Source organism: Megalobrama amblycephala, linkage group LG21 (genome assembly GCF_018812025.1).
Source record: "Megalobrama amblycephala isolate DHTTF-2021 linkage group LG21, ASM1881202v1, whole genome shotgun sequence".
NCBI lineage: Eukaryota > Metazoa > Chordata > Actinopteri > Cypriniformes > Xenocyprididae > Megalobrama > Megalobrama amblycephala.
This window is the reverse complement of record NC_063064.1, coordinates 23,167,177-23,183,672: the sequence shown is the minus strand read 5'-3', so window position 1 is coordinate 23,183,672 and position 16,496 is coordinate 23,167,177. Positions and strand designations below refer to the sequence as shown.

Sequence of the window (16,496 nt, the reverse complement as noted above, 5' to 3'; positions counted from 1 at the left end):
CAAACATGTTTGTTAAACAAACTGTCTCAGCAAACAAAGAACGCCACTACTTATAACAAAACTTTAGAGACCAACAAATGGAAACATCAATCACCATCACGGTAACCTTAAATGAAAGAAATATAAAAGTTGTGTTAATTATCAATAAGAACTGCTGCAGACGTCTGACAGAAATAAATGTCAGTGAAGTTAGTAATAAGTGAAGCTGGTGGTAATGCTGTTTGTGGAGTTCTTTAATCCTCCTCTGCTGAGATATTAAGAGATTTAATGTCTTTTGCCTTCAGTTGATTTCAGGCTGGTAGATTTGTTGCTATAAGTTAAATTACATTGTGATTTCATTGCGTGATGACATCATCACGTAGCCACAAACGCAAATCTCAGTTTTTGTGAAGTAGACACATAAAAAATAATTTTGTAATATTTCAATATAGATGTGTTCATAAAAAAAGGATATGCAAATATAATTTGTAAAAGTAGTAACATCTTTATGATCACATATTACTTTTTTAAATGCAGTACAAATTGGGTGAATAAACATTGTGGTACCCTACCTTTCTCATAAATGTCCAGTAAACCATCTTGAAAAAAAGTTTTTACACTACTTTTTGAAGTGTTCACCCAAGTTAAACATCCTGTTTGCTGTTATACTTTGTGAATGCTTGTCAATAATCTGACTGATTCAGGACCATGGACAGTGAAAATTCTGCAGGACTGTAAACATCCGTCAATGCACATGATTTGTGATATTGTGAGAGTTTATTGTTAAACAAAGGTGTCATACAACAGGAAAACATAAAATATAGTTTAGAAGTTTAGCCATTCATTTTATTTAACACGTGGAGAACACTGTTTTTATTACCACTTCAAACCAGAAAAACAGAGGTGAATAAAACAGCAATACATGGGCTGTATGCTCTGTAGGTATAGAAACAGAAACAGAAAAATATATATATTCTATATTGTACATAGTTGGATAAAATGCAGTTGTCTGTTTGCACAAAATAAAACAATATCGAAGTTTTGAGATGCTCCCTATGTGGTTTTCCGCACAACACTGGACATTCAGCAGACATTCAGCAAGTAAGTAAGCGATTAAACAATATATGGCCATTTTGTTCGATTGTGGAAAATGTACAGGTTGAGAATAGTTTGTTGTCAATAGCATGCCATGCTTTGTATTTGCAAATATTCACTTCAAAGCACATATAATTAGACAAATCTTAAACGCGGAAGTCCGAATGTGCGAATATAAAACGTCTCGGTTATGTATATAACCTTAGTTCCCTGATAGGGAACGAGACGCTGCGTAAAAACGCTATGGGAACGCCTCTGCGTGATGTCGTCTGAAGCACGTATACAATCTGTCCAATCAGGAGACAGAACGTCATAGGCGGGTGACGTCACTGACCAGGAACCATAAAGCCAGCCCGAAAACACTGTCATTCAGCTTCTAAAAGTCTGAAGCAAGTCGCTCTCGGACACGCAGGGAGTATGGCAAAGTTATGCAGCGTCTCGTTCCCTATCAGGGAACTAAGGTTATATACATAACCGAGACGTTCCCTTTCAAGGGAACTCGCGCTGCGTAAAAACGCTATGGGAACGCCATACCAAGGTCGCCATAGTAACAAGTGACCGATCGTGTGAAGCCGAGGCGCACAACTCACAGTAACACCTGTGCCCCTGGAGCGGAGCCGAGATCCAACTCATAAAATTTTACAAATGTGTGCGGTGAGGACCAGCCTGCCGCATCACAAATGTCAGAAAGGGAGACCCCCGAAATAAATGCCTTGGAGGCAGCCATACTCCTAGTCGAGTGCGCTCGGACAGCCAATGGTGAAGGCTGTCCGACCGCCTCATAAGCAAGTGAAATGGCCTCGACCACCCACTTGCTCATTCTCTGCTTAGATGCTGGTAGACCTTTTCTTGGTGCACCAAAACATATGAACAGCTGTTCATCTTTTCTCCAGTTGGCAGTTCTATGAACATACGCATCCAATGCCCGTACTGGACATAGCAGATTTAGCTTTTCCTGGTCCGATGACGTAAACGGAGGAGGAGAGAAGGCCTGCAGCATGATAGGTCTCGCAGTATTAGTGAGAACCTTCGGAATATATCCCGGTCTGGGATGTAGAAATGCCTTCATATTACCAGGCGCAAATTCAAGACACGATGGAGCAACCGACAGGGCTTGAATGTCTCCAATTCTTTTGAGAGACGAGATAGTGATGAGAAACACTGTTTTTAGTGTTAGAAACTTTTCTGCAACCTCTTCGATGGGTTCTAAGGGAGCCATAGATAGACCCTGTAAAACAGTGGCCAAATCCCATGTCGGTACCCTCGTGTGAACTGCAGGTCTTATCCTCATAGTGCCACGAAGGAAACGTGTTATATGCGGGTGTCTCCCCAAAGAGACTCCACTGAAAGGAGCGTGGTAAGCAGCTAAGGCCGCCACGTAAACCTTTAGTGTGGAGGGGGATAGCCCTGTGGAAAATCTCTCCTGCAGGAAGTCCAGCACCGCGCTAACCGGGCAGTTAACTGGATCCCACTGATGATTCTCACACCAAGAAGTGAATAATCTCCACTTCAGAGCATACAGTTTCCTCGTGGAGGGAGCTCTAGATTGGAGTATGGTCTCAACAACCTCAGTTGAGAGACCGGAATCTATGAGACGTGCCCCCTCAGAGGCCACGCCCACAACTTCCATAACTCCGGGCGGGGATGCAGTATCAGACCGCCCGCCTGTGAGAGAAGGTCCTCCCTGAGCGGTATCTCCATCGGAGATCCGTCCAGGAGAGATACCAGGTCCGAGAACCATACTCGGGCCGGCCAGTACGGGGCTACCAATAACTCCCGGGAGCAGAGCGATCGGGGGAAATGCATACAGCGGTAGCCTTGGCCACGGCTGTACCATAGCATCCAGCCCAAGAGGTGCTGGGTTTGACATGGAGAACCACAGTGGACAGTGAGTCGTCCCTCGAGACGCAAACAGATCCACTTGGGCTTCGAACAACACCTCGATGTTGAACCGCTATCTGCTCTGATTGAGCGAGAATCAACCAATCGTCTATGTAGTTCAGAATGCGGATGCCCTGCATGCGCAAGGGCGCCAGCGCCTCATCTACACATTTGGTAAATGTTCGGGGTGACAATGCTAGGCCGAAGGGGAGAACCCGATATTGGTATGCTTCGCCCCCGAAAGCAAACCTCAGGAATTCTCTGTGATTTTGTGGGAGTATTGACACATGGAAATACGCGTCTTTCAGATCTATTGTCACAAACCAGTCCTCGGATCTGATTTGTGACACGACATGCTTTATTGTGAGCATTTTGAACTTGAGTTTTGCTACTGTTCGATTCAGTTGTCGTAGATCTAAAATCGGACGTAATCCCCTGTCTTTCTTTGGCACAATGAAGTAACGGCTGTAAAAACCCGACTCCTTGCTGGGAGGAGGAACCCTTTCTATTGCTCCTTTTTGCAAGAGTGTCTGAACTTCCTGTGCCAACACCAGAGCCTGCTCGGGATCTACCACTGTCGTCAGAATCCCGTTGAATCGGGGTGGGCGTGTTCGAAACTGAATTGCATACCCCTTTTCTATAGTTCGCAGGACCCACTGAGATACTTTTGACAGATTTTTCCACTCTGACAAAAAATCTACTAAGGGAACCAGCCCCTCGAGGCTGGCCTCTGGTGGAACATGAGCACCCAGCGCAGTGCCCTGTAACGGCTGACCGGCAGGGAACAACTGATCTGGATGACTCATATTTAGAGATCGCGCACCACCCTCGGGTGACACGCGGGGAAGCACTGCGCCCCGGCATAGCGGCGGGGTTGGCAGAGCGCCCCCCTGAGGACACACAGGCACCGTGTAATGAGGTGAATGCTGTGTGACTTCGGTAGGGACCGCCCTCAGAATCCTGACGGTTCTTATAGCGTCAGGATTTATTCGAAGCCCTCTTAGCGGCAATGACGGCCCTCAGATCCGTCTTGCCCTTCGAGGACTTCGGCTGAGCGCGATGATCCGGTTCCCAACTCCTTGGAGGGGGACCCCGGATAGCAACACTCTGTGTTTCGAGGAGCTTGTACTCGGTCCCTGCTGCCCTCGCCCGGCAGCAGGGGGAATTTGGGCCCGTCGAGGGAGAAACTGCTGCAAGGCTGCAGACTGTTTCTTTGCCTCTTGGAACCTGTTGGTGACGGTAGAAATAGCATCACCAAACAGGTTGGAAGGATTCAGTGGGGCATCTAGGAGAAACGTCTTATCTTTGTCCTTAATCTCAGTGAGATTAAGCCACAAGTGCCGCTCCGTAGCCACCAAGGAAGACATAGAACGGCCGACAGACTTAGCTGTCTCCTTAGTGGCACGGAGGGCGAGATCGGCAGTAAGGCGTAACTCCTGGATTAGATCAGCCCCAACCTCATCACTTTCCCCCAAATCCTTCAGCAGATCAGCCTGATATGCTTGCAAGATGGACATCGTATGCAAGCATGCTGCAGCCTGACCTGCTGCCGAGTACGCTTTGCCCACTAGCGCTGAAGTAGTCTTGAGTGGCTTAGTGGGCAACGTCTGGGCTTTAAGGGACGATGCCGCCTGCAGGGAGAGATGGCTCGCAAGCGTCTCTTCCGCTCTTGGCATCGCCCCATACCCGTGTTTCCTCATTCCTGCCACATTGCTGTATATGGAGGTCTGAGGTGTGTAAACACGGGTAGATACCGGCTTCTTCCAGGATCTCGACACCTCAGTGTGGAGATCTGGAAAGAAGGGTAATGCCCGACGTGGAGGCTGAGCAGACCGAGATGGCAGAAAGCGTTCATCCAGTTTACTTTTCACGGTCTGCTCTTGCTTTTCGGCTGGCCAGTCGATGTTTAACTTAGCGACAGCACGAGAAAGCACCTCCATAAGCTCCTCGCTGGCGGGAGACTGAAGTGGCGGATCTTCAGACTCCCCCGTGGCCACGCTAACAACATCTAGCTCCTTAGAACTAGACGCCATTAACGTGACCGTATCCACTGGAGCGGAAGAAACCGCAACGCGTGCTTCCTGCCTCCGGATAGATACACTTCCAGATGCAACAGGTGAGGGCAGAGATAAGGCTGGGCCCGTCTCTAACCCCTCTGTTACATCCATCTGCAAACCCCAAGACATAAGGCGCCGCCCTGCCTCAGCAGAAGCGGGACCCGAGCCTTGAGGAAGCCATGCCTGGGTTTCATAGATATGTGAGGGGCCAAGGCCGTCGAACCCTAAGTACAGGAGCAGGAAAACCCCTGAGGAGGCGTGGCGACGGAGCTCGAGGAGGCCGTCGTATCACACCGAGAGGACCCGAGCATGTAAGGTCGGGATGTCCAAGTTGTAAAACCTGACAAAAGTGGACGGCGAGGACCAGCCGGCCGCGTCACAGATGTCTTTGAGAGAAATACCACTAGACCACACCCAGGATGAGGCCATGCCTCTAGTGGAGTGGGCTCTTACTCTTATGGGGCAGTCCAGGCCCATAGAGGAGTAGCATAGAGCAATTGCGTCAACTATCCAACGCGAGAGGCGTTGCTTTGAGACCGGGGACCCCTTGGTGCGGCCTCCAAAGCAGACAAAAAGCTGGTCCGACTGCCTGAACGGTTCGGAACACTCAATATAGATTCTCAATGCCCTGACGGGGCAGAGCAAATGCACCTCTCGCTCGTCCAGAGAAGGAGGTAGCGCCGAGAGGGAAATTACCTGTGCTCTGAACGGGGTCGAGAGCACCTTGGGGACATAGCCATGCCTGGGTTTCAGAACGACCTTAGAGTCGTTGGGCCCGAATTCAAGGCATGCAGGGCTCACAGAGAGGGCCTGCAGGTCGCCGGCGCGCTTAACCGATGCCAGTGCGAGTAGCAGAGCGGTTTTGAGCGTCAAGGGCCGGAGATCAGCTGACTGCAGCGGCTCAAAGGGCGGGCCCTTGAGGGCTGCAAGGACAGTGGAGAGGTCCCAAGAGGGAACGGTAAGTGGTCTAGGAGGGTTAAGACGCCTAGCACCTCTTAAGAAACGGACAATGAGGCCGTTTCTTCCCACCGTCTGGCCAGCGATAGGGGCGTGGAACGCTCCAATGGCTGCAACATAAACCTTGAGCGTGGAAGGGGTGAGACCACTGTCCAGCCGCTCTTAGAGGAAAGACAATATCTGAGATATGTCACTCTCCACAGGGTAGACGCTGCGCGTTGAGCACCAGTCAACGAAGACTGACCACTTTTGAGCATAGAGACGCCTGGTAGACGGAGCTCTAGCTTGAGAAATGGTGTGCAGAATGTTCCCGGGGAGATCTACCGGCTCCCATCGAGGGACCACAGGTGCAGAGCGCACAGCTCAGGCTGGGAGTGCCAGATTGTCCTTTTCGCCTGAGAGAGGAGGTCTCGTCTCAGGGGGATTGGCCATGGGGCTCTTGTGGAGAGCCTGAACAGCTCCGAGGACCAGATTTGGGTCCTCCAGAGTGGGGCCACCAAGAGGACTCTGTGTTTGTCTTCCCTGATCCGTCTGATGACGCAAGGAATCATCGCGATCGGGGGAAAGGCATAAAGGAGGAGCCTGGGCCATTCGTGGGCCAGCGCATCCCTTTCCTTTGAAAAGAAGGTTGGGCAGTGAGAAGTGTCTTCTGAGGCGAAGAGGTCTACCTCTGCCTTCCCGAAGATTTCCCATATTTTCTGAACCGTCTGGGGATGGAGCATCCACTCGTCCGAGGGGACATTGCTCCGAGACAGCATGTCTGCCCCCAAATTCGTTTTCCCAGATATGTGGGTTGCTCTGAGCGACCGTAGCCTGGGCGCTGCCCATTCGAGGAGGCGCTTTGTCAGGGCACAAAGGCGGCTGGACAATAGGCCTCCCTGGTGGTTTATATATGACACGACCATCATACTGTCCGATTGGACCAGGACGTGGGGTCCTTTCAGGAACTTCTGGAACGCGGCCAGGGTGTATTCCACTGCCAGCATCTCGAGGCAGTTGATGTGCAGATGGCTCTGCTCGTGGTTCCACGAGCCGAAGGCCGGTCTGCCCTCGAAAACGGCTCCCCAACCCGTGTTGGAAGCGTCCGTCGAGAGCACCTTCCTTCTTGACACCGCCTGAAGGGGAACTCCACGCTTGAACCAGCTGGGGTCTGTCCAAGGTCTCAGAGCTGTGACACAGGCCTGATTGACCCTGACTAAGAAGCGGCCATTCTGCCAAGCATGCAGTGGAACCCTGAGTTTCAGCCAGTATTGCAGAGGTCGCATTTGGAGGAGGCCGAACTGCAGTACCGGGGAGGCGAAAGCCATCAGTCCTAGCATCCTCTGGAAGAACTTCAGAGGGTAACGGACATTGTTCCTGATCGATGCCGAGAGCTTCTGAATCGTCAGAGCGCGCTCTGGAGAGATTACAGCCCTCATATGGACTGAATCGAAGACTGCGCCCAGGAACGTGATACGTTGGCTGGGGAGCACGAGCTCTTGGCAAAATTGACCCTGAGTCCCAGGCACTGAAGGTGGCTGAGGAGCACTGATCTGTGGTGTTCTAGCTCGGTACGAGACTGGGCCAGTATGAGACAATCGTCGAGGTAATTTAAAACTCGGATCCCCATCTCTCTTAGAGGGAGAAGCGCCGAGTTCATGCACTTGGTAAACGTGCGGGGAGCTAGAGACAGCCCGAAGGGCAGGACCTTGTATTGATATGCCACACCCTCGAAGGCGAATCTCAAGAATCGTCTGTGGTGGGGGGCTATCTGGATGTGAAAGTATGCGTCTTTCAGGTCCAGTGAGAAGAACCAGTCCTCGGGGTGGATCTGCACGAGGATCTGCTTCAACGTTAGCATTCTGAACTTCCGTCTCATGAGGGAGAGGTTTAGAAGCCTGAGGTCTAAGATGGGTCTGAGACCGCCATCTTTCTTTGGGACAACAAAGTAGCGGCTGTAGAAGCCCGACTCTCTTTCTGCTGGGGGAGCAATTTCTATGCCTCCCTTCTGTAGCAGAGACATCACTTCTGTACGGAGGACATGCGCGTCGTCCATTTTGACTGAAGTGGTGACCACACCGCTGAAGCGCGGGGGCCTTCGGGTGAACTGCAGAGAATAGCCGCGGGATATGGTCCCTATGACCCACTGTGACACGCCTGTGATGGCTTGCCAGGCCTCTACCCGTGTGACCAGTGGCTGGATAGCGTCCGGTGACAGACCGCTGTGTAGGGGTCTTTGTACCGTCGTTACAGGATGAGGAAATTTGCTCTCTTTTTGGAAATTTAAAAATATTGGGTTCGCCATTAAAACGGCGGTTTGTGTGGGCGCAACATCTGTGGGCCCAGGGCACGTAACCCGATGATTCCCAACACCTGGGTCTAGGCGAGGTGGCGGGGAATGCATGCGAGAGAGCTTTTGGGGTGGTCCGGCCGTGGCGAGACTTAACCCCATCCTCTTTCTTCCTCGTAGATCAGGAAGACGCCGGAGGCGTCGGGTCCAGCACTATCTTGGGCCGGGGACCCTGGCGTCTCGGGAGTGTGGAGCGCTTCGCAGGGCGGGCTCGCTGGTGCTGCTCCTTGGGTGGCGCTGCTAGAGATGCGGAGGGGGCTGGTTTGCTCTGGAGCTGGGTCGGCGCAGGTTTGGACCGACTTGCAGCAGATGAAGAGCTGGAGCGCTTTGGCAAGAAATGTCGCATAGCTTGGGACGATTTCTGTGCAGCGGAGAAGCGCTCAGTGAATCCCTCCACAGCTGGCCAGAAGAGACCTGAGGGTGAGACAGGGGCGTCCAGGAAGGCCATCTTGTCTGCATCCTTAATCTCCGTGAGGTTGAGCCAGAGATGGCGCTCTAAAACAACCAAATTGGCCATGGACCTCCCTATGGCCTGGGCCGTGGTCTTCGTGGCGCGCAGGGCCAGGTCAGTGGCGCTGCGTAGGACATGGAAGGCCGGCGCGTCGATTCCAGGCTCGTCCAGGGTACGGAGGAGTTTGGCCTGGAAGACCTGGAAGATGGCCATGGTGTGTAGAGCTGACGCAGCTTGCCCTGCTGAGGAGTACGCTCGGCCAGCGATGGCGGAGGTCGTACGGCAGGGCTTGAAGGGAAGGGTCCTCTTGCTCTTCCAGCCTACGGCTGCGGGCGGGCAGAGGTGAGCGGCCACGGCCTCGTCTAGCAGCGGCAACTGCTCGTAGCCCTTCTCCTGTGAGCCGTCAACCAAGGTGAGAGCTGCGGGTGAAGAGATGCGAAGGCGGGCGGAGTAGGGAGCGCGCCACGACTTCGTCAGCTCCGCATGTACCTCAGGGAAGAAGGGCGCAGATTGCTGGCGAGGGGTCTGGCGGGGCCCCGGCAGAAACCACTCATCTAGCCTACTGTGCGTCGGCTCTTCAGGTGTAGCCCATTCCAGGTCGAGCTCCTCGACGGCCTTGGAGAGGACGCGGAGTAATTCGGCGTCGGTTCCTGGCCTGGAGTCAATGGGCTCCAGCGACGGCAGGGGGGCGGGCTCCTCCTCGCCGGCCCACTCCTCCAGTTCAGATGCAGCGGGCGACATGGAGTCGTCAAGCTGCTCATCCTCCGAGCCGCCAAAGGAGACGAGGTCACTCGCTTCCGCTGAGGGACGCTGCTCCGGGCGTGCGAAGAGGACGGGGGACGAAAAATAATTCAGCAGAGGCGGGGATACATAGACCAGAAGGGGGGAGATTGTACTGTCACAAAGTTAGAATGTAGGCCTCATGTAATATGACCCCCTTTTTTTGCACATAATATAACATAGACTACAAGGTTACATTCGTGTTTGTTTTCATAGCCTTCAGTATGAACATTGTTTGTAGGAAAATATTGGGCAGGATGTGAAATATATATATTTTTTAAAAATAAATACAGATTATTACTTTTTTTTTTAGTTCAAATAGAAAAATGTACAAAATACAGAGATTATACATCGCCATTCAGCCCATTTGGGCATGATGGGTGGAGCTGCATCCCCCAACCACACCCTAACCCTACCCATAACCCTATCTCTCCACCCATTCAACAGGTTAAGCTCCACCCTTGAGCTCCAGAGAGGTGGAGCTGGAGGTCATTATGCTCTGCAGCGAGTACTACTTGGGCTTGCCTTCCAGTGGCTTTGACGTTCTTTGCCTGCGTTCTCAAAAGCTCCCCTGCAAGGACCCCTGAACGACTATGCCTGAGTCAGTGCCCGATTGGCAATCATACCATAAGAAATAGTAACATCAACCATAAAAGTCAAGTCAAGTCACCTTTATTTATATAGCACTTTTTACAATGCAGATTGTGTCAAAGCAGCTTTACAGTGATAACTGGTATATAACTCTGGCTGCACAGCAGCTCTTAAAGAATAGTGTCAATGCAGGCAGATCAAAGCACTGTTGAAAATCAAATGTCAAGTCAAATGTCAAGTGTCCCCAACTAAGCAAGCCAAAGGCGACAACAGCAAGGAACCCAAACTCCAACAGGTGACATCAGGTGGCAAACAGGTGTTAAAAAGGAGAAAAAATCCTTGGGAGAAACCAGGTGTGGCGAGGGGGTGTGGTTCAGCGAGGTCTGCAACTGGAGAGAGTGTCGGGAGACGCGTGGTAAGCGAGTGTGTTAAATGTAAATTATGAACACCTGTTTCTCATTCCAGTAATTGGCGCGGAGACAGGATAAAACGCCAGGAGAAGCAGGAGTGTGCGAGAGAGAGAGGGACTGCTGACTGAGACACTGAGCACGACAACAGCACTGGAGAGAAGCCCTATTGTGGATTGTTTATACCGTTCTGGAGTGAAGCCCTGTTGTGGATTGTTTATTTTCGTTGTTGTGTGGTGCACAGACTTTTGTTGGACATTTTTCATATACACTAAATAAAGCTCAGTCAGCAGTCAAAAGCCGACCCTTGTCCTCTTCCTTCCCCACGAACTTTGAACATTACTACACTGGTGCCGAAACCCGGGAAGGAAGAAGGGAGCCGCCGCCATGCAAACGCCCTCCGCCGTGCCGTTTGCGGACATCATATCATCCCTCGCGGTCTTACACCAAGACCAACATCAAGCCCTGCTGGACCTCCGTTCGGATCAGGAGCGGCGTTTCCAGGCCATCCTTCAGGTCCAGCAGGAAGACCGCGAGAGGTTCCGGAGCTGGATCGACCGGGAGGTTCGTACGGAGACCACTGGACAGCTGGCTGCGCCCACCCATCTCCCCCTCAACAAGATGGGCCCGCTGGATGACCCGGAGGCCTTCCTGGACCTTTTCGAGAAGTCCGCGGAGGTTTCAGGTTGGCCCCGGGATCAGTGGCCCATGCGACTCATCCCACTACTCTCGGGTGAGTCGCAGGTGGCAGCGCAGCAGCTGCCTGTACAGAACCTCCTGGTCTTCGACGACCCGAAGAGGGCCATACTTCAGCGGGTCGGCCGGACCCCAGAACAGCATCGCCAACGGTTCCGCTCACTGGAGTTAGGCGAGTCCGGCCGGCCCTTCGTGATGGCCCAACAGCTCCGGGACTCCTGCCGCAAATGGCTCCTGGCCGAGGGAGGCGACGTGGAGCAAGTCATCGATCTAGTGGTGCTGGAGCAGTTCATAACTTGGCTGCCCCGAAGAACAGCCGAGTGGGTCCAGTGCCACCGTCCCACGTCGCTAGACTCGGCCATCCACCTCGCGGAGGACCACATGGTGGCGTGCCCAGGGGTCGGCGAACCCCTTCCATCTGCCTCTCTCTCTCCTTCTCTTCCCTCATCCTCCTCTCTCTCTAGGCCTGTCCCTCTCCCCAGGTCTCGTCCGCCCGGAGTATATAATTCCTGTGAGTATCAAGGGGGGTACCTATCAGGCTTTGGTGGACTCAGGATGTCCACCAAAGCCTGATAGGCTTTGCTGGACATCCTGAGTCGATACATCCTGGTGCATCCTGATAGCACCAGGATGTATCGAGTACATCCGGTGTTATAGGAAGTGTTCCCGGTTCCGGCTGACCTAATTTATGCAGCCTAATAATCCTTTAACGGATTTGAAAATATAAATTGATAATGTGTTATGTGTATGCCAGGTTAAAGAGATGCGTTTTTAGTCTAGATTTAAACTGACAGAGTGTGTCTGCATCCCAAACAATGCTAGGAAGATTGTTCCAGAGTTTAGGTATAAAAATACACCAATTCATATTTTTTACATTATATATCACGTGATACAACCAAAGCATCAGTTTTGAACTAGATACCATGACTGCAAAACAAGATGTATTGATGAATAATATAGATCTATTTAAAAATGGAAAGCTTTTACATTTTTAAATTCCTTTTGTTTCATCACTATCCATGAAAACTGGAATTTTTTTGTTGTTGTTGTTTTTACTTCAAATAATGAACATTGTCTTTTTTGTCTTGTCTCACTCTGGGCATGGCAGTGTATTTGAAGTACTTGACTGTTGACCACCACTAACTATTTAAGTACTTAAACACTCCACCTACAAATCTGATACCCACATTGTAAACAAATGCTGTAAAATTTACAGTATCTTACTGGCAATTTTGGTCTCTACCAAGCCTGTAAATTAACAAGAGTACTGTAAAAACACAGCACACCTATTAAAAATGCAAATCAAGAAAATTTACTGTGAATTTACATGTGACATTTTAGTCCAATGATGGTGATGATGAATCCAAAATAACAGAAGGATTTATTAAACAACTCAGATTAGTCTTTTTACTGGATACTTGAACAAATAAACTATGTACAAATAAAGAGCAATAAATGAAATTGTTTTTTTATTGTCAATATTTGCTTTCTTTCATCGTTCTTTAGTGTTTGATTCAAGGTTTATAGCATTATACTAAAGTTTTAATGCAAGTTTTATAACTTCAAACTTTACCCTGAAGAATTCCTGATCTTGTTCTTTGAACCACACCTGATCATAAACTCCACCCTCTTCCAACATGTACCAGGAAGAGACTGACTTATTATTTCTCTTTTCTGTCATACTGACTCTCTTCTCTCTTGACAAAACCAATAAAGAATCAGCGATCAGTGGAGAATGAAGAGAAACACTTTCAAGAAGGATTTTTGAGACATTTGTTTCTGAACAGACAGCAGATCGTTGTGATTCTCAAGGTGATTTATTTTAAAACCGTCGTTCAGAAAGTGAAAATAAAGTTTATATTGCTGGAGCTCAAACAGTGAAAATGGCTTCACTAAATGAAGATCTTTCTTGTCCCGTGTGCTGTGAAATCTTCAAGACTCCTGTTATTTTATCATGTAGACACAGTGTCTGTAAAAAGTGCCTTCAACAGTTCTGGAGAACCAAGAAAACTCAGGAGTGTCCTGTCTGCAGGAGAAGATCCTCAAAAGATCGTCCTCCTTTTAATCTTGTGTTAAAAAACTCATGTGAGTCGTTCCTGAAGGAGAGAAATGAGACGCGTTCATCAGGCTCTGAGGAGATCTGCCGTTTACACAGTAAGAAACTCAAACTCTTCTGTCTGGAGGACAAACAGCCTGTGTGTTTAAGGTGTACTAATTTACAGAAACACTTCAGTCACACATTCAGACCCATCTGTGAAGTGGTTTCATCATATAAGGTAAGACAAATGACTCTTGTTTCACATGTAATTGAAAGTGACATGAGGGCCAAGTAGGGAGTAGGAGAGCAGTGAGTAGTGAACACACACACTACAAACCAATTCACTGTGGCGCACGGGGAGTGATTGGGGGTTTAATGTCTTGCTCAAGGGGCCTCATTTATAAAGCGTGCGTACGTACAGATTTGATCTTAGAATGTGCATACGCATAAATCCACGCCAACGCTCATATTTATAAATTCATCTTTGACGTGGAAAAGTGCTTAGTGCCACATCAGGGTCTGAACAGACACTTTTCCTTGTCAGATTACTGCAGGTTTTTGGAAATCTAAGCTATTTTTGCAGCTAGCCATTCTAAATTAAAGGATTTGGACGATGACTGGTGATTTTTTTTTAAATGTAAATGACATTACTTATACGTCTTCTACAAGGCAGAGAACTGAAACCATTCAGCTGTGCACAAGTTCAAGATCATTTGTGATTTATAGATTTCACATCTGAAAGAGAGGCGAATGCTCGTTTTCTGTGTGTACGTTTATGCTATGAATCACATGTACGCACATCTGAGAAATGATCGTAAGATCAAATGTAGGTCCGTTTTAATGCAACATTTTATAATTATATAAGGCCCAAGGGCACCTCAATCATTTCCTGCCGGTATTGAGAATCGACCCCCCTTTATCAGCAATAACTTCTGCTAATACATTTATACATTTTCACGCAGGTACAGATAATATTAGATAACCTTTTTGTTTTGCTTTAATAAATGACATTGTCTTTTACAAACTGTACTTTGTGTTTTCTCAGGCTGCCTTTATTTTAATTTCTGAATCAATTTAGTATCAGAAGTTCACAAAAACAGAAGAAATCAGGATGAGGGCAAATACTTTTTCACAGCATTATATGATCATATCACTGTATTCTCTTCTTCTCTTCACTGTAATCTGGTGTTTTATGTGTTTCTGTTCAATTCTAGGAGGAGCTCAATACAGCACTGAAGTCCTTACAAGAGAAACTTCAACACAATGAAGAAATGAAAGGAAAGTTTGAGAAAACAGTTCAACACATCAAGGTGAGGAAACAGAATCGAGAGTCATTTTCATTACAGCTGTAGGATCACTATATACAGTTATGATCTGATATATTTAATATAATGGATTCCAGTTTATTATTTCTGTAAATGACGAGCAGCGATCTGCTTCTGGATCTGTTATATGTTGGTATCGAGTTTATCTCTGATATGAATGATGTGAAGTGTTGATGTGTGTCGATTGAGATGATTGAAGTGAATGTGATTTGATTTCAGTCTCAAGCTGAGCACACAGAGCGTCAGATTAAACAGCAGTTTGAGGAGCTTCATCAGTTTCTCAGAGATGAAGAAGAAGCTACAATCACTGCACTGAGGGAGGAAGAGGAGCAGAAGAAGCAGATGATGAAGAAGAAGCTGGAGGAGATGAACAGACACATCTCAGCTCTTTCACACACAATCAAAGACATGGAGGAGATGATGAAAGCCAATGACGTCCGTTTTCTGAAGGTCTGATTTCAGATCATTGGTTGATCATTGGTTCATTGATTGAGTTCTTGATGATAAATGGTGTGTTTGTTCTGCAGGAGTTTCCAGTCTCAAAGGAAAGGTGAGTGATCTGCTCCTGTCTCTGGTCTCTCTGGTTCTGATCCAAAGCCACTGCAGTTCTGACTCCTGAATGTTCTTCCAGAGTCCAGAGCTCACAGCCGGATCCACAGATGGCTTCTGGAGCTTTGATTCATGTGCCGCGTTACTTGGGCAACCTGCAGTTCAGAGTTTTGAAGACGATGCAGGACATCGCCCAAAACTGTGAGTCTGACTGCAGAAAGAAAGAAAGAAAGAAAGAAAGAAAGAAAGAAAAATGACATGCTCCACTAATAATTTCTCAATCCAACATAATCAGTTAGTGAAACTCAACAGACAGTGAGAATAAACTGATTTAAATCAACACAGACTATAAGAGCCGATAACATGAAGATGATCAGATGCTGCTGAAGATCAGACACACACTTACAGTTTTTCATCTACAGCAGAAATCTCAACAGATCTCATTGATTTATTGTGATTTTAATTGATGGACACAAATGTCTGAATCACACATTTAATGTTTGTAGTTGATGATCAAATGAGTGTGAAACTAATAACAGCACTGACAGTGATCAGAGGAACATGTGTTTGATCAACAGTGTCATAATTCATAATAATCTGTGTTGGGTCACTCTTGATCATTATATGAACAATAAAAGCATCTGTTGATTGTGTCTCATCAGCTCCTGTGATTCTGGATCCAAACACTGCGAATCCATATCTCGTCCTGTCTGATGATCTGACCAGTGTGAGAAACAGCGGGATCGATCAACCTCTTCCTGATAATCCAGAGAGATTTGACTGTTCTCTCTGTGTTCTGGGTTCAGAGGGTTTTAACTCAGGAACACACTGCTGGGATGTGGAGGTTAAAGAGAGTCACTGGTGGACTCTTGGAGTAACTACAGCATCAAAACAGAGGAAGGGACGTGATTTCTTCAACACTGATGTCTGGAGTGTGGAATATAGACAGTACAGATGGGCTCCAGGTTCTAGTTTTCGTGTCAATCAGGATCTTGATCGTGTGAGAGTGAATCTGGACTATGACAGAGGAACGGTGTCGTTCTCTGATCCTGTAACTAACACACATCTACACACATTCACACACACCTTCACTCGCACACTCTTTCCATTCTTCAGGTGTTCTGGCTCTCTGAGGATCTTACCGGTCAGTGATCGTTACTCCTATAGGTCTGGATCTTCCTGCTTTCATCATGTTTCCAATATTTAATCCAGATCACATGAGTAAGAGTGCTGTTGATCTGAATATCAGTACGGTGGCTGTGATTGGGCCGTGATGATCACATGACTGATATCAGCACTACAGCAACACTCACACTCTCATATTTCACATCAACAGATCAATAAACAACAAGTTTATTTAA

General features: G+C 48.3%; 1 protein-coding gene across 2 annotated transcripts in view; it reads left to right on the top strand.

The window, feature by feature from the left end:
* LOC125256208 (nuclear factor 7, ovary-like) overlaps nucleotides 1-16,496 on the top strand; it is a 28,214-nt gene extending 11,718 nt beyond the window's left edge. Inside the window, exons 1-6 of one of the 2 annotated variants that reach the window (XM_048171972.1) lie at nucleotides 12,897-13,499; nucleotides 14,476-14,571; nucleotides 14,806-15,036; nucleotides 15,114-15,136; nucleotides 15,218-15,336; nucleotides 15,798-16,496. In XM_048171972.1, coding sequence (XP_048027929.1) covers nucleotides 13,107-13,499; nucleotides 14,476-14,571; nucleotides 14,806-15,036; nucleotides 15,114-15,136; nucleotides 15,218-15,336; nucleotides 15,798-16,342 — 1,407 coding nt within the window. In that variant the 5' untranslated portion in view covers nucleotides 12,897-13,106 and the 3' untranslated portion in view covers nucleotides 16,343-16,496. Of the gene's footprint in view, nucleotides 1-12,896; nucleotides 13,500-14,475; nucleotides 14,572-14,805; nucleotides 15,037-15,113; nucleotides 15,137-15,217; nucleotides 15,337-15,797 lie in introns of those variants that run through there. The other variant, XM_048171973.1, reaches the window with a different exon arrangement.